At 34.6% G+C, this 26835-nt stretch overlaps 1 protein-coding gene across 1 annotated transcript in view; it reads left to right on the top strand.

Moving 5' to 3' along the window:
• The window catches only part of LIPI (lipase I), a 67853-nt gene that overhangs the window by 19206 nt on the left and 21812 nt on the right, over window positions 1-26835 (top strand). The window contains exons 4-9 of the mRNA XM_024731541.1: window positions 987-1095; window positions 2940-3041; window positions 13291-13380; window positions 14431-14493; window positions 16181-16285; window positions 22234-22345. Of these exons, the coding sequence (XP_024587309.1) occupies window positions 987-1095; window positions 2940-3041; window positions 13291-13380; window positions 14431-14493; window positions 16181-16285; window positions 22234-22345 (581 nt within the window). The remainder of the gene's footprint in view (window positions 1-986; window positions 1096-2939; window positions 3042-13290; window positions 13381-14430; window positions 14494-16180; window positions 16286-22233; window positions 22346-26835) is intronic.

A 26835-nucleotide genomic window follows, 5' to 3' on the forward strand; every position in this document is an offset into this window, starting at 1 on the left:
GTAGCACTGAAGTTGAGAGTGATACTCCCTGGAGGTTCCAGGCATTGGTCTGAGAAATTTGTTGAAGAAAATTATCATTCTGTGCCTGCAAAACCTGAATCTAGTTTCTCATTAGAGTAAATGTTCCACATCTTTCTGTAAGCCATTGGATGTGTCACTGTGTAGAATGGACCATGACCTGCTTCCTGGGAGTGTGGTAGAAGAAATTCTTCCTCATTTAAGCTCCTAATGCCCCCCTCCCCCTCCCCTGGGCTGAGACTCTAGAAGGTGTTCAAAACTTGGGCTTGGAAGATCAGACTCCATTACTCTCCAGCTTGTGCTGGGGGAAATCACTTAAAAATCTGAGTCTCATTTTATCATCTCCAAAGTAAGGATGATTTTTCACACGGTTCGGTCTTCCTAAAGATTTTGACACAATCTACAGATAAAAAAGGGAGGTAGATTAGTTTATATTTTGGAGTTGAACAGACCTGGATTTCAAGTCTTTTTCCCTTATAGTAATAAGTATATGAGACTTTGGGCAACTCATTATCAAACGGTATTTATTCAGCATTTAATAGATGCTGGGGAAAGTTTTAGGCAATAGGATAAAAATATGTAACTCATAGGACTATTGTGAATATTACATATGAGATTTAAAAAACACATACCAAGGTAGCTAGCACAAAGTTAGTTTTGTTATTATTATTACAAAATGCTTTATTAATTAAATGTATTATTTTGCATATGCTATTCTAGATAAAAATGACATTGTTTTCTAAATTTTTAAATAAAAATTTAATGGTATTAAAACTGTACAGAAAAATCAGATATTTTATGGAAAAAGTTGAACAAAGACATAGTTATTTGAAATTATAAAATCCCATTCCCTGTCTCCCAGAAATGGATTAAACCGGAAAAAATAATGAATTTTAGAATATTGATGCAACAGGCATAATTTGTGATTTTCTGAAATGAAAATTGTAACATTGTATTTTGAATTGCAGGGGCATGGAGCATCTCTTGATAATTTTCATTTCATAGGTGTGAGCTTAGGGGCTCATATTAGTGGATTTGTTGGAAAGATATTTCATGGTCAAGTTGGAAGAATAACAGGTAAAAATATTTTTGACAAAATTAATATTTTAGTATACTTTTAAGCATCAGAAGTTATTACTTTATTTAACATTTAACAGGGGCAATATTTAAGGAAAGGAAATGATGCACAAACTTTTTTTTTCTATATTATATTCAGATGCTGGTATTTGTTTGGTTAGACTCTTAAGTCTTACTTATTTCTTCACCGAACTTAAATTACCCATATAGAAATGGGAGGAAAATGATTAATTTCTGCAGTCCCATATGAATTTTAAGGACACATTATTGTATCAATCCTAAGGAAAGTTTGGCCCATCAAATGTAAAACTTTTTTCATGTATTAACTAAGAAGATAACCTATTACCATGTACTTAAATTTTAGAAACTTTAATGTATTTTAATTCTTTTAACAATTTTACTTGAACACTAGAAGGGAGGATCAGGAGTTGATATCCATGCCTGAGGGATTCTGGACCCCAGTTCTCCTTGTATTTCCTTAACAAGGTTACTGCATCCACAAAGCTTAGTAACGAAATAATGCTGACATGGACATTCAGGCTTCCCTTTAGGAATGGTGGTGATTTAAAAACTATCCTTCCCCAGTTAATTTAGCTTTTTAGAATTATTGAGATCCATTCCCATAGATGATTTATAATAATTTCAAATGTTAATACTAGAGTCTTAAGTTAACAAAGAGGGAGGGTAGAGGTGAATAACTTGTTTAGATCTTTACGATCTTTACAGACCTTAAGTATACCTTACTTACTTTGATCAGTTTTAACTTGATTCTCATTATATGGATGTGAAAGTTGAGGTTAACTGAATGAATGCAGGACCGTCAAAAAGTTAGTAACAGCTAAGCCAGGATTTATACAAAGGCCTCTAGCATCCAAAGTCCATTCTCTTTCAACCACCATACTAGCTCCATTTGATCTGCTGGTAATCCTACTTTATTTTAAGGTGTGTTGATTCACATATGAGTCTAGTTTGAATGGTTCCACATGCCAAGCAATCATCAGGGTTTAAAAAGCCAGCAAATGCAGTGGTTCTACATCAGAACAACTTATAGGAAGAGAGAAGTTTCTGCCTCATTCAGTCATATGGGCCAAATAAACTAGGGATAACAGAAGGTACTGAGATAAAGCAATATTATATTTTACTTTTTAAGATGATTGTTGCCCTATTGCATAGATGTTCTCAAGGCATTGCATTTCATGTCCTCCCCACCTTTTTTACACATTGCAGTAGGTCATGAGCTTCAAATTTTTATTTAGAATTACAAGTACACCAGAAATAATATCTACATTTTATGAAACTTTTAATATATTTTCCTTATGCGTATGCAGGAAACTTTTGTGAGAAATGAATGATAAGCTAATAATAAATATGTTTTATTCCAAGCTCAAATTGCACTTAACATTTTAGACCTATAGAGAGATCCAGGATGAGCTCGTGCAGAATGGGGCTCAAGACAGGACCAGGATAGTATTTATTATTTCCCCTCCTCAGCAGTAGTAGTAGTTACTTTCTGTTACACAGAGATTTACTATCAGTGTATTCCTAATTACTTCTTAAGTAAAAATGCTAAAAAAACCCACAATACTTTGTCTAGGCATCTGTCATGTGGCTTAACACTACATCATCGATGAACTCTGAAGACTGGAAAAAAGATTATTCAAATAAAGAAGATACTTGCTATTCATCTAATTTCATTTACTGTTAGATTTGTTTTAGGACAGGTTTAAGCTAAAACTGTACAGGCTCGTTATGTTTATAATGTAATAATAATGCAAGCATGTGATCCACTGAACTCTGTAGTATGACTTGATTAATAGATTAATAGCTTCTTTCTTGAACTTCAGGTCTTGACCCTGCTGGACCACAATTCTCTGGAAAACCATCAAATGGCAAATTAGATTACACTGATGCAGGCATTGTGGATGTCATACACACTGATACCAATGGTAACAATGTAGGATTTATTGCTTAATCATTTGAAAATAGAAAAGGAGATGTAGACACTGGGGAAGAGGAAAACTTAATGAGAGAGTAGTGGATGAAGTGATAAGACTGTAATTATATAGTGATTATATTTCCCACAAGCAACATTTCTTGGAGTTAGTGAAAACCTGTGGTGTCCAATGGAACTCTTTGCCTTCAGCTTTCCTCCTTCAGGTTTCAAGAACTGTCATGTCATCCTAAAAAAACTGAAATTTGATTAAAAAAATATACTTCCTCCTTTTCATGTTATTAACATTTTATTGATTTGATTACAACTTCCCTCATGCTTAATGTTCCTGATGCATTTAGATTACCATTCTCTCTTATCATTTTATCACTTTGTTGTATGTCAACTCAAACTCAGCACAGATCTTCAGGCACAGAGAGAGTACTTTTCCCTAAAGATTTTTAATTATTTTCCTCAAAATGTCTAACCGGCTATTGATCGCTTTAACCAGAGTGTGTTGGACAGACACTTTCAGGTAATATTTTAGATGGCCCAGATCCCCTTCCTGAGTTGAAACTGATGGTACTAATATTTATTGAGTACTTCGTATATACGAGGCACTTCAAGTTCTTTATGTGAATTGATTATGGAATTCTCCTAAGTCCCCATGAGTAAGTAAATGTTATCATCCCCCTTTTACAAATGGAGAAGAGGCTCAGGTCAAGGTGACGAGGCCAGTAGGAGGCAGAGTCAGAATTTGAAATAGAATCCTCTGATTCCAAAATCTGCACTTCACCAGTATGCTGCTCAAATTAACTGGAAATTTACATGTGTTTGGTTGGGGTGCATGGGGAGAATATAGTGCTAAGGCAGAGACAGGAGGAAGTGACCCAAAGACTGCTCCCAACTCCCTATTTCCTCAGGTTTATTTTCTCTTTGGTCCAGGTAATTTATTTTCTTCCATATTATTCTGAATTTACCCTGTGGTGATCCATACCAATGATTCTGTGAGATACATAAATACCATTAATGCCATAGATGACAATTTTTCAAATTCTATGTCTGTATGCCCATGGGCTGAGCCTATAATCAGAACAATTATGCTCTTTATTTGGAATCTAAGTTCATCTACATCATACAGAGTCAGTGCCTAAAGTCTCATAGTTCTGATACCCTCAACCTTTCACGTTTTCTTTCTCTAGCCCTGTATATCAGCTTAACATTCCCACACACAGCACACCTAGTGCCAATTACTCTGCAATTTTGAACTCCTCTTTTTGAAATTCCAACTTCAATTCTGCTTATGGCCTTTTGAATTGGCTCTTCATACTTTTTATTGTTTTTTTTTGCATTTTTGACTTTTCCTAATAAACTGTTTGGATTGTCTTATATTCTTAATATCTTTTGATGACTCAGCTTATCAAATCTAACTTGCCACTAGATGCCACATAGTTGGCACCTTTAACTGATCTTTTTATGACTATCACAAATGAGGAACACAGATTTTTGATACTGCATATTCACCTGTCTCAAGGAATCTCTGAATGAGATACTGCTCTTTCCTTAAATTCTAACCTATGAGTGCATTTTCTACTTGCCAGTAATTCTTGTCCTTTTTCAGTTGTATATGTTAAGGAAGCTATGTTGCCTTTCATAATTGTTGATTAGGTAATTTGAACAAACATTCCTGCTGGGATATCAGGAAAAAATTACCAGTCTAATATCCAGAAGACAGGAAAATTCCAGGGAGGTGAACTGGTAATTTGGAGTCACTTTTCTCTGGTGTAGAGAATATGGGAAGTGTTTTTGAAACCCTCATATGAGGCTTGTAAAACATCTTATACTACTTTTTGGGACCCCAAAGGGTAGCGCTATAGGAATAAAGGTAAACTTGAAATAAACCAGCCTTTTTATAATCTCTAGTAAAGCTTTTAATAATCTGAAGTTGCCAGAAAAATCTCATTTATTGTGTTTTGTTTAAGGAGCTCTTGGATTGTTGGACCTGCTAGGTACCTGATAGAAGCCAATAATAGTCCTTTTTTGTAGGAAGATCACATCAGCAAACCACTGCGCCACCAGGGAAGCCCTATAAATATATTTTTAAATGTCCAGCATCCAAATAAAGATAGCCAGGTACACTTGAAGCAAGAAACGTGCATGAGAACCAACAGAAACAATAATCAGCAGAAACAGACCCATAGGCCTCCAACACTGGCTAAAACGTGCTTAATATTTTCAAAGAGATAAGATAAGACTGCAAATATCAGCAGAGAATGACATTTAAATATAAATATGACCTATTATATTTGATAAAAATAATAAAAAGTTTTTAACTTAAAAAATAAAATAATTGACAATTATTGAATGGGTTGAACAGAAATTTTGAATCAGGTAAAAAGAGAAAGCGAGTGACTTGGAAAATAGTTGAGAAGTCTGTTTCTAGAATAAAGTAAAAGGGTACAATACGGAGCAAAAATCAGAGAGCAGACAATACAGAGAGGTAAGAGGTACATAGGATAAATAATGAGAAGGTCAATCATGTTAAATTCAAAATAAAAGGAGAGAAAAATGGAACAGAAATGATATCTAAAGATAATATCTCAGAATTTCTAAAAACTGAGGAATTATAATCAATAAAAATTGGAATGCACAGTTAATTCCAATGTGAATAAATAGGCATCCTCATTGAGACACATGATAGTAAAGTTACAGAAAAGACCACAACAAAGTATACAGCATAAAATTAAATGAATAAAAAATGACCCAAATTATAACTAGTTTCTCAACAGAAACAGTGGAAGCTAGGAAAGAATAGAGTTATACTTCCAATATGGTGAAAGAAAATAGCTGCCTAGTATCCCAATCTGTTTCAGGAAAAAAAAAAAAGGAAACTATATAGTTTCAGACAAGTATACACTGAGAGAAATTGTCATCAAAAGAAGGAAAATTATCCTTTGATGGCTATTCAGGAAGGAAGAGTATTGAAAATGGTAAAATACAGTTCAATCTAAATGGATGTTGATGGCATAAAACACTGTTATTGTTTTATGGAATTTGGAATATATAGAGAGAATTAAAACACGTTACAAAAATAGCATATTTTGGGGAGCTGTTAACTGAAGTTCAAGCATTTTTTGTTCCTTTAATTGTATGGAAGAAAGGTTAAAAGTAATTGTCAACAGTTGGTATTTATAAATCAAGGCTTCCTGTTAAATCTCTAGGTATCCAAAAAGAAAAGAGTAAAAGAGTATATAACTTCCAAAGCAACGGAGGACAAAAGGGAATAGTTTTTTTTAAGTCCAAAAGAAGGCAAGAAAGGAGAGAAAGAATCATAAAGATCAGACAAAGTAAATAGAAGTACATAATATGATGGTAAAATTAAACCCAGCTATACCATTAAATGTAAATAGCCTAAATGAAATTTAGGCTGTTAGATTCAATTAAAATATGGTGTCACACTTAGTCAAAAAGACGAAAATTCAATTATGTGTTATTTATTAAAGACATATATAACAGTAAGGAAGCAGAATATGTGAAAGTAGAACATTGATATGCAAATATTATCCACCAAAAGGTGGTGAATCTACATACATTAACTTAGACAAAAATAATTTTATCTCAAAATTAGTAGAAACATAGAAAGGCTTAAAATTATAAAACTTTCAACTCACCAGGAAGATAGTTTGTATATACCTAATAACATGGCTTAAAATTACATAAAGCAAACTTTACACTATCCCATTGCAGAAAGAAAAGCAACTGCGCAATCATAGTGGGAGATTTTAATTAGAAAAATTGATCTAATGGACATTTATAAAACATTATACCCAACAACTGGAGAATATACATTCTTCTAAAGCATCATGGATATTTTAGAGAAACATTATACACTGGGCCTTAAAAATATTCTCAAAATTTTCATAGAGGGGGAAGCATAAAAGGTAGTATTCTCTATATTCAAAGCAATTAAACTATAAATAACTAAGAAAAATATAAGTAGAAAATCCATATATTTTTAGAAGAAACATATTTTTAGATAACTAATGAGGGAAGAATAAATAATAATGGAAATATAAAATATTTTGATTCAATAGTATTAAAGTTACTACATATTAAAATTTGTTGGAGTCAGCAAAAGCCATGACTAGAAATAAATGTCCAGTTACAGATATCTTAAAAGGCTGAAAATCAATAATCTAAACATCTATCTTGGGAAATTAAGAATTAAACATAAAACATACCCATAGATATTAAGAAGTTGATGATAAACATACAAAAATGGAATAAAAATATCAATTAGAAGTGATATAAAGAGCCAAAATTTTGCACTTTAAAAAGACAACGTTAATTATTTAAAACTATGTCATTTTTTACCTTCTTTCAATAAAATGAAAGGAACATAGAATGCTTGAACTTTATATATCACCGTCCAGAGTAATGAGTCCTTGGAGAGAAAAAAACAGAAAGGACAAGGAGAGAAAACACAACTAATATCAATAATAATAAAGGAGATAGTGTTACAGATACTATAGGTATTAAAATCATCACAAAGCAATGTAATGAACAATATTTTGCAAATAAATATGAAAATATATGACCATATGGTATGATATATGAAATATAAAAATTCTTATGAAAAGCAAAAGCATTTACCAAATGAAAAGGGAAAGTTTTAAGAGTTTTTTTAACTATTGATAAAATAGAAACTGTAATTTAAAGCCTTCCATCAAAGTAAATTCCCAGGCAAGTTTTTGTTCTCTACCAAACAATTAAGTGATAAATAAGACCACTGTTTCACAAACAACGTCAGATAATAACAAATAAATAGGAAATGGTTTGCAACTTTTTTAGAAAGCCATCACAAACTTAATGTCAAAAGTTGAGAAAGACATTGCAGAAAAGACAGTTTGCTGGACATTCTCTATAATAATCATAGATGCAAAAATTCTGCATAAAATATAAAATTAGTAAGCCAGCAGCATATAAAATTGGTATTGAATCACATCCATTTGGATTTATTATCAAAAAGCAAATTTAGTTTAACATTCAAAAATCAGTTTCTTAATTCATCTTAGCAAAAGAATAAGGGAGAAAATTCATTTAATAATCTCAATCAAATGAACAAAAAGCTTTAGGGAGAATTTATGTATGGCAAAAACTGGAAAATTGGGAAAAGAAGTAAAATTCCACAATCTGTTAAAATATATCTATTCAAAAATCTGTAGAAAATGTCATGTTGATGATGGAATTTGGAAGACTTTCTTTTTGAGACTGGGAACTGGAAAAGGATGCCTAGTCTAGTCATTCTGAAGCAACATTTTACTGGATGTCTTAAGTGCAGTAAGGGGAGAAAAGTATTAAAAGATATAAAAATATAAAATCATTTTTAGATGATATGTTTGCATACATAGATAACCCCAAAGAATCTCCAGATAATTAGAATTCACAGGAATATTTAGCAAGGTTGTTGAATATAAGCTATATATACAAAATTCAATTCTTTCTAGAAACCAGCAATAAGAGCTAGCAAATAAAACTTTAGAATTATACCATTTTAATAAGATAAAATCTAGAAATAACTCTTAAGAAAATTGTGCAAGTGCTCTACGCAGAAAACCACAAAACATTGCAGACCAAAATAAAAAGGAACTAAACCACACATATGAATGTGAGTGTTGTATACATGTCAATTTTTTGCAAGTTGACCTACAGATTCAATGCAATCTTTGTCAAAAGCCAATATTTTTAAAATAACCTCACAAGCTAATTATAAAATTAATATGGAAATGAAAAGGGTCAAGTATTATTATTCTTTTTTTTAAAATTAATTTATTTGTTCATTTTTGACTGTGTTGGGTCTTTGTTGCTGCGTGCGGGCTTCCTCTACTTGTGGCAAGTGGGGGCTTCTCTTGTTGTGGAGCATGGGCTCTAGGCACACAGGCTTCAGTCGTCGTGGCTAGCGGGCTCTAGAGCGCAGGGTCAGTAGTTCTGGCGCACGGGCTTAGCTGCTCCGCAGCATGTGGGATCTTCCCGGACCAGGGTTCGAACCCATGTCCCCTGCATTGGCAGGTGGATTCTTAACCACTGCGCCACCAGGGAAGCCCCTGTTAAAGTGTTCTTGAAAAGAAGGAAAAAGTGCAAAGACAGTGTCATTAGTGTAAGGGTGACAAAAAAGTCAGTAAAAAAAAAAAAACCAAAAACAGGGCTTCCCTGGTGGCGCAGTGGTTAAGAATCCACCTGCCAATGCAGGGGACATGGGTTCGAACCCTGGTCCGGGAAGATCCCACATGCTGCGGAGCGGCTGGGCCCGTGAGCCATGGCCGTTGGGCCTGCATGTCCGGAGCCTGTGCTCCGCAATGGGAGAGGCCACAGCAGTGAGAGGCCAGCGGACCACCAAAAAAACAAAAAAAACAAGAGTTATGGAACTTATTACATTTATTATGAGTTTGGTACTGCTGGACGGTGTGAAAATGATTCTTTTTTTTCTGGGTTTCATTTTTTTAATTGAAGAATAGTTGATTTACAATATTGTGTTAGTTTCAGGTAAACAGGATAGTCTTTTTTTTATTTTATTTTTTTTACAGATTATATTCCACTATAAGTTATTACAAGATATTGGGTATAATTCCCTGTGCTATACAGTAAACCCCTGTTGCTTATCTGTTTGATGTATTAATCCCATACTCCTAATTTGTCCCTCCTCCTGCTCTCTCCCCTTTGGTAACCATAAATTTGTTTTCTATGTCTGTGTGTCTGTTTCTGTTTTGTATATACATTTATTTGTATTATATTTTAGATTCCACTTATAAGTAATATCATATTTGTTTTTCTTTGTCTGACTTATTTCACTATGCATAATATTCTTTAGATCTATCCATGTTGCTGCAAATGGCAATATTTCATTTTTTATGGTTAAATAATATTCCATTCACATCTTCTTAATCCAGTTGTCTGTTGATGGGCACTTGGGTTGCTTCCATGTCATGGCTGTTGTACATAGTACTGCTTTGAACACTGGGGAGCATGTAACTTTTCAAATTGGTGTTTTCATTTATTCCAGATATACACCCAGGAGTGGAATTGATGGATCATATGATAGTTCTATTTTTAGTTTTTTAAGGAACCTCCATACTGTTTTCTATAGTGTCTGCACAAATTTACATTCCCGCCAACAATGTACGAGGGTTCCCTTTTCTTAACATTTGTTATTCGTAGACTTTCTGATAAGTGGTTCTGTGTCAGTCAACTGAAAACTCAAAATGAAATAAAAAGGTCTCTAACTCCCATAAAACACAAAAATTCTTTTCCTATGGTGTGTATAAATGTGAAAGGAAAAGCAATAAACATATTACAAGATATTATTTAAAAAATCTTCATAACATAACATTTTTCTTCAGTGTGCATGAAAAACCATAAGCCAAATTCAAACATTAAGATGTCTGATTATACTAAAATTGAGAACTTCATTAAAGAACACTTTATGAAAGCTAACAGCAAGGCAAAACAGAAAAAGAGTTAAGTAAGCACTATACATCAGTAATAAAGAAAAATACAACTTAATGTAAAAAAATCAAGACTTGAACAGACATTTTACAAAAGAGAAATTCCAACTAGGCAATGGAAAGTTCTTAAAATCTTCAGTGAGCAGAAACATGTAAATTAAAACCCCAGTGAAACAGCACATGCCTACCAGAATGACTAAAATTAGAAAGCCTTACAATACCATTTATTGGAGAGGATGTAGACTAACAGAAATACTCACATGTTGTTGGTAGGGCGTAAATTGGTACAACCTCTTTGGCAAATTATTTAGGATTATTTATTAAAATTGAAGATATTCATATTTTATAACACAGCAATTCTACGCCTAGGTATAAAACCAACAGATATTCCTTCACATATGCATTGATGTGTGTGTTCAAGAATGTTCATAGTATTAACACATATTAACCCCAAATTTGAAACAACATATGTCCACCAACAGGAGAATGGATAAATAAGTTATTGTATGTTCATTCAATAAAATACTATATAGCAATGAATGATTACAAATGAATGACTACATTTACACCTGACAATGTGGTTTAATATCACAAATATACTGATAATTGAAAGAAGCCAGATACAAATATGAATACAAATATATTTCCAAAATGAGCTAATCTAAAATATATTGTTTTAGAGGCATCCGTGGAAGGTAAAGAATAGCAATAGCAAAAAAGAAAAAAAAATTAAAAGTAAACATGGTTCTTAGTTTTATAGAAAAGTAAGAAGCTAGTTACTGGGTTAAGGTCACACTGGGAGTTTCTAGGTTCTATTTCCTGACATGGGTGTGGTAGCTAAGTGGCTATTTGCTTTATATTCATTAATTAATCTTTAGTTTTATGTTCTTTTCTGCATGTAGGTTTTATATTTTACAATAAAAAGAAAATTAGAAAGCCATATCTGCTCTTCCCACCCTCCTTGAAATCAAAAGAATGAATGGCCTAAGCAGACCAAGCTGCCCTGCCCCTTCCATCTGATAAAAGGGAAATGACATGCCTGAATCAAGGGCTGCTTGTAATAATAAATATCTTTTGCTTCTTCCTGATTCCTGAGCAGTCTTCTTGGTTTGATTTTACTTCAGAAGCAGATTGGAGAAAATGATGGCTCTAAACCTGAAACACCCTAGTCTTGGAACTCTGTGTTGAGTTCAGATAGGAGGAAATTGTAAAGATCTCCAAAATTATTGGACTTTTTTTGGGTTATAGTTAGAAGACTGTCCTTCCTTACTAAAATTCCACAAGCTAAGTGGATAATGGAATGTAGAGGAATTGGTTAGCATACTCTCACCACTGTCACAATCAAATCATACATATGCTTCCCTGGATTCCAGGGAGTTCTAAGGAAGTCATGTAAGTTGTCCTTTGTCTTTCCTTATATGCTGTATCCCCTCCCCTGTAATGTACCTGCCCAGTGTCCTCATGCCCTGCTAACACCTCACTAGCTGTTATCGTGTTCCGATACATACTAGAACTAAATCAACTAACTGCAACTTAATCCGTACCGTCAGACCCAAGTATTTATCTTCATTGTACTGAATCTATTGCTGATCTCTCTCAAGAGTTCATTATGTTGTAGGAAATTTCTTGTACCCCAACCCAAAGCATTGCAATCTTACTTGGCAGCAAGATTTTATATCTAACCGCAGTCCTGAATATTCTGAGCTTGCTGACCTCTTTCCTTCCTATGGCTCCCCTGGGTTATAGACCCCATAGTGGTAATGCACCCAGAACTTGCATCTTCCCTGGTGCCCCAAGGCTCTATAGATACAGTTGGCTGTCTGTATCTGTGGATGTGGAACTCTTGGGCACAGAGGGACGACTGGGCTGCGCCATTCTATATATGGGACTTGAGCATCCTCAGATTTTGGTGTCCGTGTGGGAGGGCAGGAGATTGGGGGGGGGGCAGTCTTGGAACCAATATCCCATGGATATCAATGGACAAGTGTATACAGAAACTCTTAAATCATAGCTACACGTTTCGTGTCACTCTGGCACAACTTGTTCCAGCAGAAGCAGCGTTCGATTTTTCCAGTTAGTGAGTCTAGCACCAAATCCTACACATTATTATCCAGAATGAGAGTGAATGATCACACTCACCTAAAAGATCCTAAATGACTTGGCTTCATTTCCTCCAATGCTCTTTCTCACGCATTACACCAGCTAACCTGGATTCTTTGAATACTCCATGTGCACACAGATACCTTCTTGACTCACTGCGTTGCTCACATCCTTCACAACTCTGCTCAATTCTCACCTCCTCAGTGGGAAATTCCCCAACCAAACTACTTAAAAGTGCAACCTAACACACTTACTAGGCATTCACTGTTCCTTATTCTACTTAATTTTTCTCTACAGCACTTATTATTATCTGACATACTGTATTTTTACTTGTTTATTATGTCTTTCTCCCACTAGGATGTAATTTCCACTATGATAAGGATTTTTGCTCTATTTTCCTTTTTCACTTATATATTCATAGCACAAAGAACTGTGATGGACCCACAATAAACTGATCACATGTAAATGTGTTAAATTAATGAAACATAATTTGCATGAGGAATTAATACCAGAAAAACTCATCTTTTAAAAAATAGCATTTATCTTATTTTCAATTCAAATTTTGAGTCACTTTCAAAGGATTTTATAGGAGATTTTGTTTTACATAAGTGTTGCTGACCTGATTATATTTACTTTGTGATTCTTGGGTGCTTTTCTTCTCAGGTTTAGGCATTAAAGAACCCTTGGGACATATAGATTTCTATCCAAATGGAGGGAAAAAGCAACCTGGCTGTCCTAAATCAATTTTTTCAGGTATACCAATAGTATTTTAGAATAAATTGTGCATGAGTCAAAATAATGAAAGAAAATCAGTTTACTTTTTTCCCTTATTAATCTGGGGGCAAGATTTTTTTTTATCACCATTGCTCATGATTCAGGAGTTATTGGTGGAAAATGGTTTAATGTGATCCTTCTCGGTTCATAAATGTTACCAGTAGACATCCCATTTGGTTATGGGTGTAACCTATTACATTATATAGCCTCAACAGTTTTAGTTTATCATTTTAAACATTAGGAGAAGTTATAAGTCAATGAAGAAGCATGTATAGCAAAGTTATATAACGCAAGTTTGGCTTCAGGATTTAATTTTTACCATTGCCATAGTATTGTACAAACACAGATTTATGAACTTCTGCACTTGGTTATTCTGCACATAAATAACTGAGCAACGTCTCCAGGTGTGGAATTTGGCTCACTTCAGAGCGATGGCAAAAAAATGTCCTGAGGTCTACAGTGGCAACCAGTCACGTACCACATCATTAAAGGCCAGGGCAACTAGAGAAGTTTGGTTAAAGGGATAGGGATGTGAGAAGTTAGGAAAGGAAAGAGACATGATAAAGTCTCATTCGTCTCTGACACTGAATAGAAATGTTAAGCGTGAGAGTTTAGAAGGGAGATATGTGTACACTAGTTATTAAATATGGTAGCACTGTGTGTAGAGTTTGTTGAATAATTGAAATTAAACATTTTTGCTGTGTTATTACTTTAGAAAAATTTCTAATAAATCTCACGTAAAAGGCATATTACATTTAAGTTTTAAACGGTAACATTTGTTTAGTTGCCTGAGATAAAACTGCATTGCAGTCAGCACTTTGATATTCATACAGTGCAGAGCGTTAGGCAGAACTTAATATTTCTTTTTCCAACTTACTTGAACTTGGCTTAATACATCTAACTGCTTGACTTTGAACACTTAAGGACTTGAATTTATTAAATGCGACCATCAGAGAGCAGTTTACTTATTCATGGCAGCTTTGGAAACAAGCTGCAATTTTATTTCATTTCCTTGCCATTCATACAAAGATTACAAGACTGGTTCGTGTGTGGATTGTGCCGACTTTAAGGAAAAATCGTGTCCTAAACTAGGTAAGAGAGATTATCATACTTACTATACTTCTTTGTGGAAAATGAACAATGTAATTTTGTTAGTATTTTCTGCTGGAAGCTTTCATACTTACTTGTGAATATGCTATTAACATTTTATGGAAAAATTTTCTGTGGAACAGAGAAAATAGTTATTTCCTACTAAATATTTTTCAGATTCTTAGTGAGAGGAACTTGGTCAACCTCCTTTCTGTGTTCCATGTTGTGGGCACACTTGGTCGTCTCATGATGATACTTTTCTTGATTCACAAAAGGATCTCACTATTTAGCATCCATCTATATTTCCACTAAAGAAAGAAACTTGTGCATTCTTAGTGGTACTGAGGGTTTTGTTTGTTTGTTAGTTTGTATTTTTAAGGGAATTCTTAACAAGTGAAGAGGTGTGAACCATGGTTAGCTTTTCATTTGCTATTAGCAAGTAGATATGAATCATGCATGGTCCACACCATCTAAATCAATAAACTTAAGAGCAGTTAAGTGTTGCAACTTTTGATAACTAAAGCCTGCCAGTGGGAAATTATAGAGAAAAATGAATCCATATAAAAAATAGAAAGTTAGAGCTGGAAAGAATCTCAGAGGCTGTTTGTTCAGGGTTTGCCAAAGACAATACCAGACCCCAAGCGTGTCATGGGCATGTAGACATCTGATCAGTATCATGATAGGCTCTACCAGAAATGTTTCCAAAGCCAAGTAACCTCAATGAAATGGGTAGCAATTACAAAGGCTGAATTAAACAGCCTCCTGCGGTTTTCTTTCACAGGAGGTTTATACTAATATACTAGAGAATTGCTAGAAGAGGCAGGCAATATGCAGGCTTTGCATGACTTATTTCCTCATAGACCCCTTCTGTCCACAAAATATCTTGTGGGATTAGTTTTCTTCAGTCCTCATGTTGGGGATTGCTTTTCTGGTCCCGTTGCTTTTCCATATAAATGAGGAAATTGTGACCCCGTGTGAACATATGGATTGCTGAAGGGCACAAGTGAAAATGGGAGTTAAATCTCTGAATTTTCAATTCAGTATTCTTTCTACTGCATTCAAATTTCAAATTCGGAGGTAGCAGTGTGGAAACAGACACATACATGAAGTAGCAAGCATATTAAATATGTGTGTGTGTATATGTTATATATTCTGTATGTACAAATATTGTTTGTATCTGAAATATATATTATACATACAATATATAGTGTACATAGATGCTATCTATAATATATACATTGTATATATAATGTATACATATGCATACTGTATCTGTATGAATGTGTATATAGGATAATTGAAGGCTGTGCTCATGGAGCTAAATTCTGTGTTCAAGTTTTATCTAATCAATTTATTCTGCTGAATTAACTGAAAAGAGTTTCAAGTAAAATTCTGCATTTGTAATAGTAAAAACTTATACAAATGGACTTTAACTATATGGCATATGCAAAGCTCTGATAAGGTTTCCAGGGAGTAGATTTATTTGTGACTCTTGAATTTAAGAGTTGTTACTGTAGTTGAAATAAATAGAATGTGAAATTATTTGAAAAATGATTTTTTAATTATAAAAATTCATAAATTATAATAATTATCATAATACATTGATCCTTTAGTTCTTTTAGTGATTTGATATTTTTGTATGCTATTTGATAAAAGTCCAATTACTAATATTCTATTTCTCAAATCTCAGGTTATCAAACTGAGCTATGGAAAGATGTTTTAAAAGAGAGAATAGAGAACAGAACTCTCAGGACCACTGTGTTTTTGGATACTGTTGGCACAAATCCATTCTGTAGTAAGTTAACATTTTTAACAAATGAACAATTGATTAGTTTTATATAGTAATTCATATTTTTATTCAAAATTCAAATCTCAAAATGTACTTTCAAGGAACTTTAAATTTTGTTAGAGCCAGTTATACAAATTCAAATAAGGACTTAATTTTTGAATAAAATGAGCATATGCTTTGGGTAATATTCTTCCAAAAAAATCAAGGTCTTTTTTTTTTAACCCCCAATTTCCATGATTATTATTCCCACGTTTAGAGTTATGTCAGCATATAACAGCTTACAGAGTTTAAGACATCTGTCGACACTATTACCACCCTTTCAGAAACTGAAACTAAATTATATAAATACAAAAATATGCAAGTAAATAATAATCTTCCCAATATATTTAGACAAGAGGAAAAAATTTGAAGAACAGAAGAGAATCTCAGAAATGTAATAACTAATTAGATTTATGAGGAGCTATTTAAAAAAGTAAAATTATTCTGTTTGGAGAGCAAGATCTTAAAGTGCTTTATAAATAAAAGCAAATCCTATGATATGAAGAATCTTATGAAATAAGTTTCCAGTCACTGACATTGATCTTGGTTACTGGGGAATAAATATTTAAAATAGACTCTTATTACTTTAAAATATTTTAGGTCAGTTATTGCAGATGTTTTGCAGTCAAAGTTATTATCAATTTTTAAGATACTCTTTAAACATTTGTGATGTGCCCTGTCATTCAGAATTGGGCTCATCCATTTTTTAATTTAAAATTTTTATTGAATTAAAATTTAGATTCACATGCAGATATAAGAAATAATGCAGAGGGATCCTGTGTACAATTTATTCAGTTTTCTTCAGTGGTAAAATTTTGTAACACTATAGAATAAATGGAGTATCATTACCACATTATATTGATATTGCTAGAATCCATCCATTTTATTTATATTTCCTCACTGGTGTGTGTGTGTGTGTGTGTGTGTGTGTGTGTGTGTGTGTGTGATTAATCATCATATAGGGCTCTGTATCTATCACCACAGTGAAGATATTGGACAGTTCCATCACTACCAGACCCTTTGGGTGGCACTTTTATAGCCATATATACCAGCTTCTTGTCCTGCTGTTTCTAATCCCTGACATCCATTAATACACTCCTAAAATTTTGTCATTTTGAAAATGTTATATAAAGGGAATTGTTCACTATGTGACCTTTTAATTGGCCTTTTTAAAGTCAGCATGATTCTCTGGAGGTTCATCCAGCATGTATCAATAATTCATTCTGTTTTATTGCTGAGCAGTATTCCACAGTACGTACATACTGCAGTTTGTTTAATCACTCATCTCTTGTAGGACATTAGGCATGTGTTTAGATTTGGCTATTATGATTAAAGTTGCTATGGATATTTGTATAAAAGTTTTTGTGTGAATTTAGGTTATCATTTCTCTGTTAGAAAGGCCCAGGAATACAAATGCTGGGTCAGAAGTTAATTGTGCATTTAACCTTATAAGAAATTGAGAAAGTGTTTTTCAGTGTGGCTGACCATTTTACATTACCTGCAGCAAAGTATGAGTGATATAATGAGTGACTTCTCACTAGCATTTGGTGTTGTCATTATTTAAAAAAATTATCCTTCCTGATAGGTATATAGTGATGCCTTGTTGAGGTATTAATCTTTGTTGCCTTAATGGCTTATGAGATTGTGTATCTTCTCTGTATATCTTCTTTGGTGAAGTGTGTCTTTTGCTCATTTTCCAATTGGAGTTTTTTAAACTATTGAGTTTTGAGGATTCTTTATATATTTTTGATAGTAGTCCTTGTTTCCTTGTTGAAGATTTGGTTTGCAATTATTTTTTCCCAGTCTGAAACTTGACTGTCTTTTCATCTTCTTCACAAGGGCTTTCACAAGGGCAAAAAGTGTTTACTTTTGATGAGGTCTAATTTATCATGTTTTCCTTTCATGGACTATGCTTTCAGTATCTAAGAATTCTTTGCTGAGCCCTAGGTCCTGAAGATTTTCACCCCCAATTTTTTTCTAACAGTTTTATAGTTCTGTGTGTTCCTTTAAACATAGACAACCTTGTTTTAAATTTATATTGAAAAGTACATACCCTAGAATATCTAAAATAATCATTGCCAAGAAGAATAAAGAAGAAATAATCAACTTCACCTTTCTTCTGTATCACATCTCTTTTTCTGATTCTCTTCTTCTGTCTTCCTCTTCTACCTTTAAGGGTTTGTGATTACAATCTTTGGGATTGCATTGGGCCCACTTGGATAATTCAAGATAATCTCTCTATTTTAAGGGCAGCTGATTAGCAATCTTAATTCCATTTGAGATCTTAATTATCCTTTGCCATTTCAGGTAACATATTCACAGGTTCCAGAGATTAGGGCATGGACATATTTGGGGAGGTCTACCACAATTATAATATGCATATGTGATTTTTCACAGTTTACTGGTATCATCATTTACCATGTCAAGTGAAATGTGGGAATTTCACTTCCATTTAGGTTATTTTACATTCTCCACTTTTATATATCATTGTCTTGACTATCGGATCATGTGATAATTTTTACTTCAAGTATCAAATATGATGTATAAATTCACAAGGATAAGGATAATTTATTGTACGTACCCATATTTCTTCTCTTCCCATTATTACCTTTTTGTTTCTGATACTCCAAGATTATTTATTTCATCAATTCCTCTGTGTTCCTTCTTACAATATTTAAGAATGGGTCTGTTAAAGAGAAATCCTTTAAGTTTTTCTTTGTCTGAGAATGTCTTTATTTCTCCTTTATTCTCAAAGGATAGTTTTTCTGGGTATAAGATTTAGAGTTGAGTTCCTTCTTTTAGCGCTTGAAAAATGCCACGTCTCTTCCTTTTGGCGTCTGTGGTTTCACATGAGAAATCCATTGTAACTCAATTTGGTGTTCTTCTGTAGATAACACATCATTTCTCTTTGGCTGCTTTCAACAGATTTTTCTTTGTTTCTAGTTTTCTGAAGCTTAATTATAATTCTTTTGTTATACTCCCACAGGTCCCTGAGGTTCTGTCCATTTTTTTTCTCAGTCTGTTTTCAGGTGGAGTTTCAGGCAGATCGATCTGTTCTCCAGTTCACTGATTTCTATCCTCTTTCATTTCCACTCTGCTATTGAGGCTGTCCAGTGAGTTCTGTATCCATTATGGTATTTGTCATTTATGTAGTGTCTACTTATACTTTCTTTTATAGCTTCTATTTCTTGGCTGAGATTTTGCTATTCCTTCATTTTTTTTCAAGAGACTCTGACTTATGACAGTTCCTTTAAAATCCTTGTCAGATAATCCCAGCCTCTAATTCATTTCAGTGCTGGCATTAGTCGATTGTCTTTTCTCACCAGAGTTGTGATTTTCTTTGTTCTTGGTATAATGGGTAATTTTCAATCACATCTTGGACATTTTCTCTATGTGACAATTTGAGTCCTGTTTAAATCTTCTATTTTAGCAGGAGTTATATTGTTTAGGTTTTGGCTTTATGTATTCTGAGACTGTGAGTTTTAGCTACGTAAAGCTTCAGGATTATCATATTTTCCTGGTGATTTGCTTTACTTTGCTCTTTTTTTGTGCTTCATAAATAAAAATGCATGATTTTTTGCCTCACAGACTATTTTATCAGATTTTATCACAACAACAATTTGTCTCATAGAGCCTTTGAACCTTGTGTCTTCTTTTCTATCCTCAATATTATATTCAGTAGTATTTTATTTCACTTATTTAACCATAAACAATTATTATGAATATTATAATTAATCAAATGCTCACTTATATTTACCAATTTGTTTTCTACATTTTATCTTGTCCTTTCCTCCCTTCCCAACTCCTTCCTTTGGGATTTAATTTCTATCTTGCTAAAATAGATCCTTAATGACTTTTCACTAAGTAATGTTTCTCAGTTTGTTTGTTTGTTTCCTTGAAAATGTCCTTATTTTTTTCTTACTCTGGAATGTAAATTTAGTCCGGAATAGAATTCTACACTGAGAGTTTTTTCATTGAGTACTTTGAAGATATTAATTCTCTCATTTTAAGATAATTTTCTTTTCATTTATTAGCAGTCTAATTGTCCCCTGCAGATAATCTATATTTTTCTTCTGGCTAAACTTATGTATGTCTATATGTATTTATTTATCCATCTATTAATTTATGCATGATTTGTTGCTATTTTCTAGTCTCAGTGGTCAGTTGAAGTCTCTATTAAAGAAAAAAATATTTGTGTTATTTCAAAATAAAGATTCATGTCACATTTTAACAGAAAACTCTCATCAGTCTGCTCTTCTTCAAAATTCTCCCTTCAGAACATGGATTTTGTTTTTTCCAGAATTTAGGTACCATAATATTGGAGGATTTTTCATGTAAATTTTTGGAGGTCCTTAACCAATGGGGACTTGTAAATTTAAATTCTGTGTTACCTGGAGTTTTATTTAGTCTTAAGGAATTTATTTTTCCACTTAAGACCCATACACAACCAGTAGGAAGAATTTTTCAAGTTTCTCTTTCAATGACAAAGCAGAGAGCTAAGGTCCCTGACTGTGCAATGTTTTTCACTGTAGCTCCATCACTTAGTGTTGTCTCCTGCTGTACCATGGAAATTGACACTTCATCCTTTGTCTCCATGCTACACCCAGTTCTCAAGTCCCATGCAGATCCAGGGCTTCAGTTCTTCTTAAGCCTTGCCTTTAATTTCTCTACATTGCTGTCTCCTGATATTTTCTCTTCCTTCATCTGAGCTTGGTTGTGTTTTCGATTTATACCCAGAATTTCTATACACTTGTAGCAGGAGGCAGGCTTATTATGTAACATCTCAATATATCATACTGCCAGGAATCATCTGAGCAAGCATGAGCACCCAGTTTTTTGGGTGAGGGAACCAAAGTATTTTATCTAAAGCTGGGCAGTCACTTCAAAGTAAGAAGTGTTCCTTTATGTCTTTTGTGTTAGCAATTGATGAGGGTCAATTATAAATCCATTACCTTATTTGAGGTAGTACTAAGCATCTGGCATAGGCAAGAAGTTACTCTGGGCTGTTTAATAGCAACATTTAATGGCTAGCATGCACAATTTTAGTACATATGTATTTCACAAGAAAAGTTCATCTATCCCATGTTCTGTTTATATACATTGTCTTCCAAGAGTTTTGCACAATACTGGGAAAATTCACGGAGAGTAAGAAATTTCTGTGTACACCAGACAATATCAGGTATAGGGATGAGTTCAGTATCTTTGCCTCTGAAAGATATATCAATTTTTTTTTTGTACGGGAATTTTGAAAAAGAACTACTATGAGCTCACTCTGTATAGGACTGTCTAATTTTACAGTCGTTCCAAAACAACCAGTGAAATTGGGAATTATATTTGTCAAGCAAATTTAGCTAGGACTATTAATCAGATAATTAAGGAACCTTATCATATTTACCTTAGATGTGCTATTGATAGAGAAAAATTGTTTAATTGACCTAAATTCTGATATTTTTCGATTTGCAGACAAGTTAATATTTACTAATTATTTGACCAACTTTTCACCATACCCATGACTGTCTGGCAAGCTTTTATTCCTCATTTTCAAGACCAGTTAAAAATTAACAAGAGGGAATTTCCCTGGTAGTCCAGTGGCTAAGACTACGTGCTCCCAATGCAGGGGGCCTGGTTTGATCCCTGGTCAAGGAACTGTTCACAACTAAGAGTTCGCATACCACAACTAAAGATCCTGCAGGCCACATGCCACAACCAAGACCCGGCACAGCCAAATAAATAAATGTTAAAAAAAGATTAATGATAGGTAAAATATATTACATATGTACCAAATGAGTGCCTCTCAATATTATTTGCAGATATTATATATGTCTAGATTACATAAATATATATTTACATTCATATCTCCACCAAACCAAAGTTAAAAAATAACATGAATTGCATTCCATATTTTTGTTTTGTAGCCTATTATTTTGTTCTCAGTATAATTGTTCTGGATAAAACGATGAAGGATGGCTGTATTACATTTAAATTATTAAACCAACTTGGAATGGTTGAAGAGCCAAGGCTCTATGAGTAAGTAGAATTTAGTATCTTTTTGTTTTGTAAAATATGTTTTCTCGAGCTTTTGGAGGATAATCTAAATAGTACAAATTTTCTATGCAGTGAGTCTTAAACTGTTAAATATTAAATGGATCTCTGGTGTCATATTCTAATTCATTCATTCTATGGAGGGAGATGCCGAATATAAAAGAAACTAAGTAACTTGTTCATGTGATACATCTAGCTACTACAAGAGTTAGAAGAAGAGAAGCAACTTTCCACCTAATTTTGAACACAGATAGAATGCGTTGTAATAACTAATATCACCCCATAATATTTTCTTACTTTAAATTGCTTAGAATTGTGTATATATGTATATACCCATGCACACATATACGTATGATTCATCACTTATTCTTATCAGACACATGGTGATCCAAACTGAAATAGCAATGTTACCATGCTCAAGGAGGTCACAGAATCCTGGAAGAGACTAATGCATAATTACAGCTCTGAGTAATAAGTTTTATAGTAGCAGAACACTTATGTGCTATGGGAGTACAGAGGAAGAAGCAAGGAAGCATTTGAAAGGGTGGTATTGCAGTCAGGGAATGGGAGATGGTGCTTTCAAAGGCATGGATAGGTAAGTACATGAGTTCATTAACAGCACAGATTGCAGTCCTAGAGCAGTTGTTTCAAACTTGTTCAGAAGGCAAACAAACTGTGAGTCTTGCTTTCCTTTACAAGAATCATGTTCTATGCAGAACACCATGAAATACTGATGCATTTTTATTCAAACACTTGATTAGTGCATTTTTCATGAATAATGTAAAATATAAAACCCATACGCATGGTAAATCTACCCATCTAAGCCTGGCCAATGGCTTTCTTGTTTTTCTATTAATAATTCTTTGCTAATAAATTTATACATGCTTTAGGATTTTAACCCTTTTAGATGCCAGGAAAGTCAGAGACTTTTTTTTTTTTCTGGTACGCGGGCCTCTCACCGCCGCGGCCTCTCCCATTGCGGAGCACAGGCTCTGGACACACAGACTCAGCAGCCATGGCTCACGGGCCCAGCCGCTCTGCGGCATGTGGGATCCTCCCGGACTGCGGCACGAACCTGTGTCCCCTGCATCGGCAGGTGGACTCCCAACCACTGCGCCACCAGGGAAGCCCAATCAGAGACTTTTAAATGATCTTTTATTTCCCTTTTCAAAATTAGAAAAGGAATTTTTTTTGCTGTAGAAAATGTGTTATACAGTAGAAAGTGAGAATAATCTATAATTACATTGTCCAGGGATATTCACATTTACTATTTGGTTTATAAACATTCCTCTTTTTCTTCCTCCCCCTCCTCTTCCTTCTCCTTCTCTTCCACCTTCATCTCTTCCTTTTCCTCCTCTTTCTTCTTCTTCTACATGCCCCTGCACATGCATACATTATTTTTTTACTTAGCAAAATTAGGATCATTTTGCAAATGTGTTCTGCATTCTGATTTTTATACTGAATGCTACAGTGTGATCATTTTTTCTGTGTCACTAAAAATCACTTACACATCATAATAGGATGCCAAATATATTAATATGCCAATATAGGATTTTAAACAGAGAGTGTCAATATTGTGTATTCAGGGTAGAATGACTCCCCAGATGGATGAGTAATGGGGAGATTAGTGTGGAACAAGTCCAGAGTGGTTGCTATTGTAATAATTTATAGGAAAGATAATGGAGGCTTGGATCGAGTCAGTGGAAGTGGGTTTTTAGGATTTAGAGTAGATTTGTTTTTGTGATTAATTAAACATGTGAAAGTGAAGGGAAAAAACCCAATCTGGAGTGACTTTGAGTTTTAAGCTTGGTGACTATTTGAATTATGGTGCCATTTACTGAGCTAGGAGATACATGGAGAGGAGCCAATTTAATCATTCAATAAAATTTCTTGAACTGTACTAGAAATTAAGGACAAAATTTTGGGAAAATTATAGATTTCTGTCCTTTCATAATTTTTGTCTAGTAAGCAGTTTGCAAATACATAATACAAATAAAATGATGATGTTCATCATTCCTGTTTTCAAACAATTTTCTTTTCTTTTTTTTTTTTTGCGGTACATGGGCCTCCCACTGCTGTGGCCTCTCCCACTGCAGAGCACAGGCTCCGGACGCGCAGGCTCAGTGGCCATGGCTCACGGGCCCAGCTACTCCGCGGCATGTGTGATCTTCCCGGACCGGGGCACGAACCTATGTCCCCTGCACCGGCAGGCGGACTCTCAACCACTGTGCCATGAGGGAAGCCCTCAAACAATTTTTAATGAATATCTATATTGAGCTAGGCACTGTACTAGGTGCTGAATATACTAGGATGAGAAAAACAGACATGATCCTACCCTCATTAAATTTACAGTCTAATGAGGGATATAAAATAAATAATTATAAAAATATGTAAATAAATGTCTGTGAAAAATGTCTTGAGGCAAATTATAGTATATACGGGAACACAGAATAGGGAATGTGAAATAGTTAGTGGGGTCACTAAAACTTTCTCTAACACCTTTTTATATCAGTTGAGACCAAAAGGAGGAGCAGGAGTTAGTTGCTCTGCTGCATTCTGGGCAGAGGGGCCAACAAAGGCAAAACTCCTGAAGCAGGAGAAAGTAGAGTCCATTTTGGGAGCTGAAGGAAGTTTATTATGTCTGAGAACAGAGGCAGGGAAAGGAAGAGAATGATGAGAGAGGTAGAAAACACTTATATTTTGTAGGAATTAGAACCTGTAGGACATGTTCAAGGATTTCTATTTTATTCACTTGGCAAATGAAAACCAATGAAGTGTTTGCGCTGGGGCAGTCTGGTTGGAGCCAGGACTGGATTATTATTTTGGAAAAACAATTTGACCACAGTGGATTGGAGAGGGAAAAGACAGGATGCTGTTGCAAGAATAAAGACCAGGAACAATGGTGCCCTGAGATAAAGTGTTTACAGTGGAAATGGAAAAATGAGAATGAGGATGGTTTCAAAGCAGATTCAGGATATTTCACAGCCAGCAGACACATAGGATAGATTAGATGTAGGAGTTAAAGAGAGGATGGGGGGACCTTCAAGATGGCAGAGGAGTAAGACGTGGAGATCACCTTCCTCCCCACAAATACATCTACATGTGGAACAACTCCTACAGAACACCTACTGAACACTGGCAGAAGACCTCAGACTTCCCAAAAGGCAAGAAAATCCCCACGTACCTGGCAATGTGGATGACAGGGTCCATGTGCCTGGCCATGTGGCTGACAGGGTCTTGGTGCTCCAGCCTGGTGTCAGACCTGAGCCTCTGAGGTGGGAGAGCCGAGTTCAGGACATTGGGCCACCAGAGACCTCCCAGCCCCATGTAATATCAATTGGTGAGACCTCTCCCAGAGATCTCCAACTCAATGCTAGGATCCAGCTCCACCCAACGACCAGCAAGCTGCAGTGCTGGAGGCCCCATGCCGAACAACTAGCAAGGCAAGAACACAACCCTACCCATTAGCAGAGAGCCTGCCTAAAATCATACTAAATTCACAGACACTCCAAAACACACCACCGGACATGGTCCTGGCCACCAGAAAGACAAGACCCAGCCTCATCCACCAGATCACAGGCACCAGTCCCCTATACCAGGAAACCTACACAACCCACTGAACCAACCTCACCCATTGGGGGCAGACACCAAAAACAATGGGAACTACAAACATGCAGCCTGCAAAAAGGAGACCTCAAACACAGTAAGTTAAACAAAATGGGAAGACAGAGAAATATGCAGCAGATGAAGGAGCAAGGTAAAAACCCATGAGACCAAACAAATGAAAAGGAAGGAGGCAGTCTGCCTGAAAAAGAATTCAGAGTAATGATAGGAAACATGATCCAAAATCTTGGAAATAAAATGGAGAAAATACAAAAAACGTTTAACAAGGACCTAGAAGAATGAAAGAGCAAACAAACAATGATAAACAGCACAATAAATGAAATTTAAAATTCTCTAGAAGGAATCAATAGCAGAATAACTGAGGCAGAAGAACGGATAAGTGACCTAGAAGATAAAATAGTGGAAATAACTACTGCAGAGCAGAATAAAGGAAAAAGAATGAAAAGAATTGAGGACAGTCTCAGAGACCTCTGGGACAACATTAAACTCACCAACATTCTAACTGCAGGGGTCCCAGAAAAGAAGAGAAAAAGAAAGGGTCTGAGAAAATATTTGAAGAGATTATAGTTAAAAATTTCCCTAACATGGGAAATATCTCAAATAAACAACCTAAACTTACACCTAAAGCAATTCGAGAAACAAGAACCAAAAAACTCCAAAGTTATCAGAAGGAAAGAAATCATAAAGATCAGATCAGAAATAAATGAAAAAGAAATGAAGGAAAGAATACCAAAGATAAATAAACCTAAAAGCTGGTTCTTTGAGAAGATAAACAAAATTGATCAACCATTAGCCAGACTCATCAAGAAAAAAAGGGAGAAGACTCAAATCCACAGAATTAGAAATGAAAA

The sequence above is a fragment of the Neophocaena asiaeorientalis genome, unplaced genomic scaffold, assembly GCF_003031525.2.
Source record: "Neophocaena asiaeorientalis asiaeorientalis breed wild unplaced genomic scaffold, Neophocaena_asiaeorientalis_V1.1 scaffold330, whole genome shotgun sequence".
Classification (NCBI taxonomy): domain Eukaryota; kingdom Metazoa; phylum Chordata; class Mammalia; order Artiodactyla; family Phocoenidae; genus Neophocaena; species Neophocaena asiaeorientalis.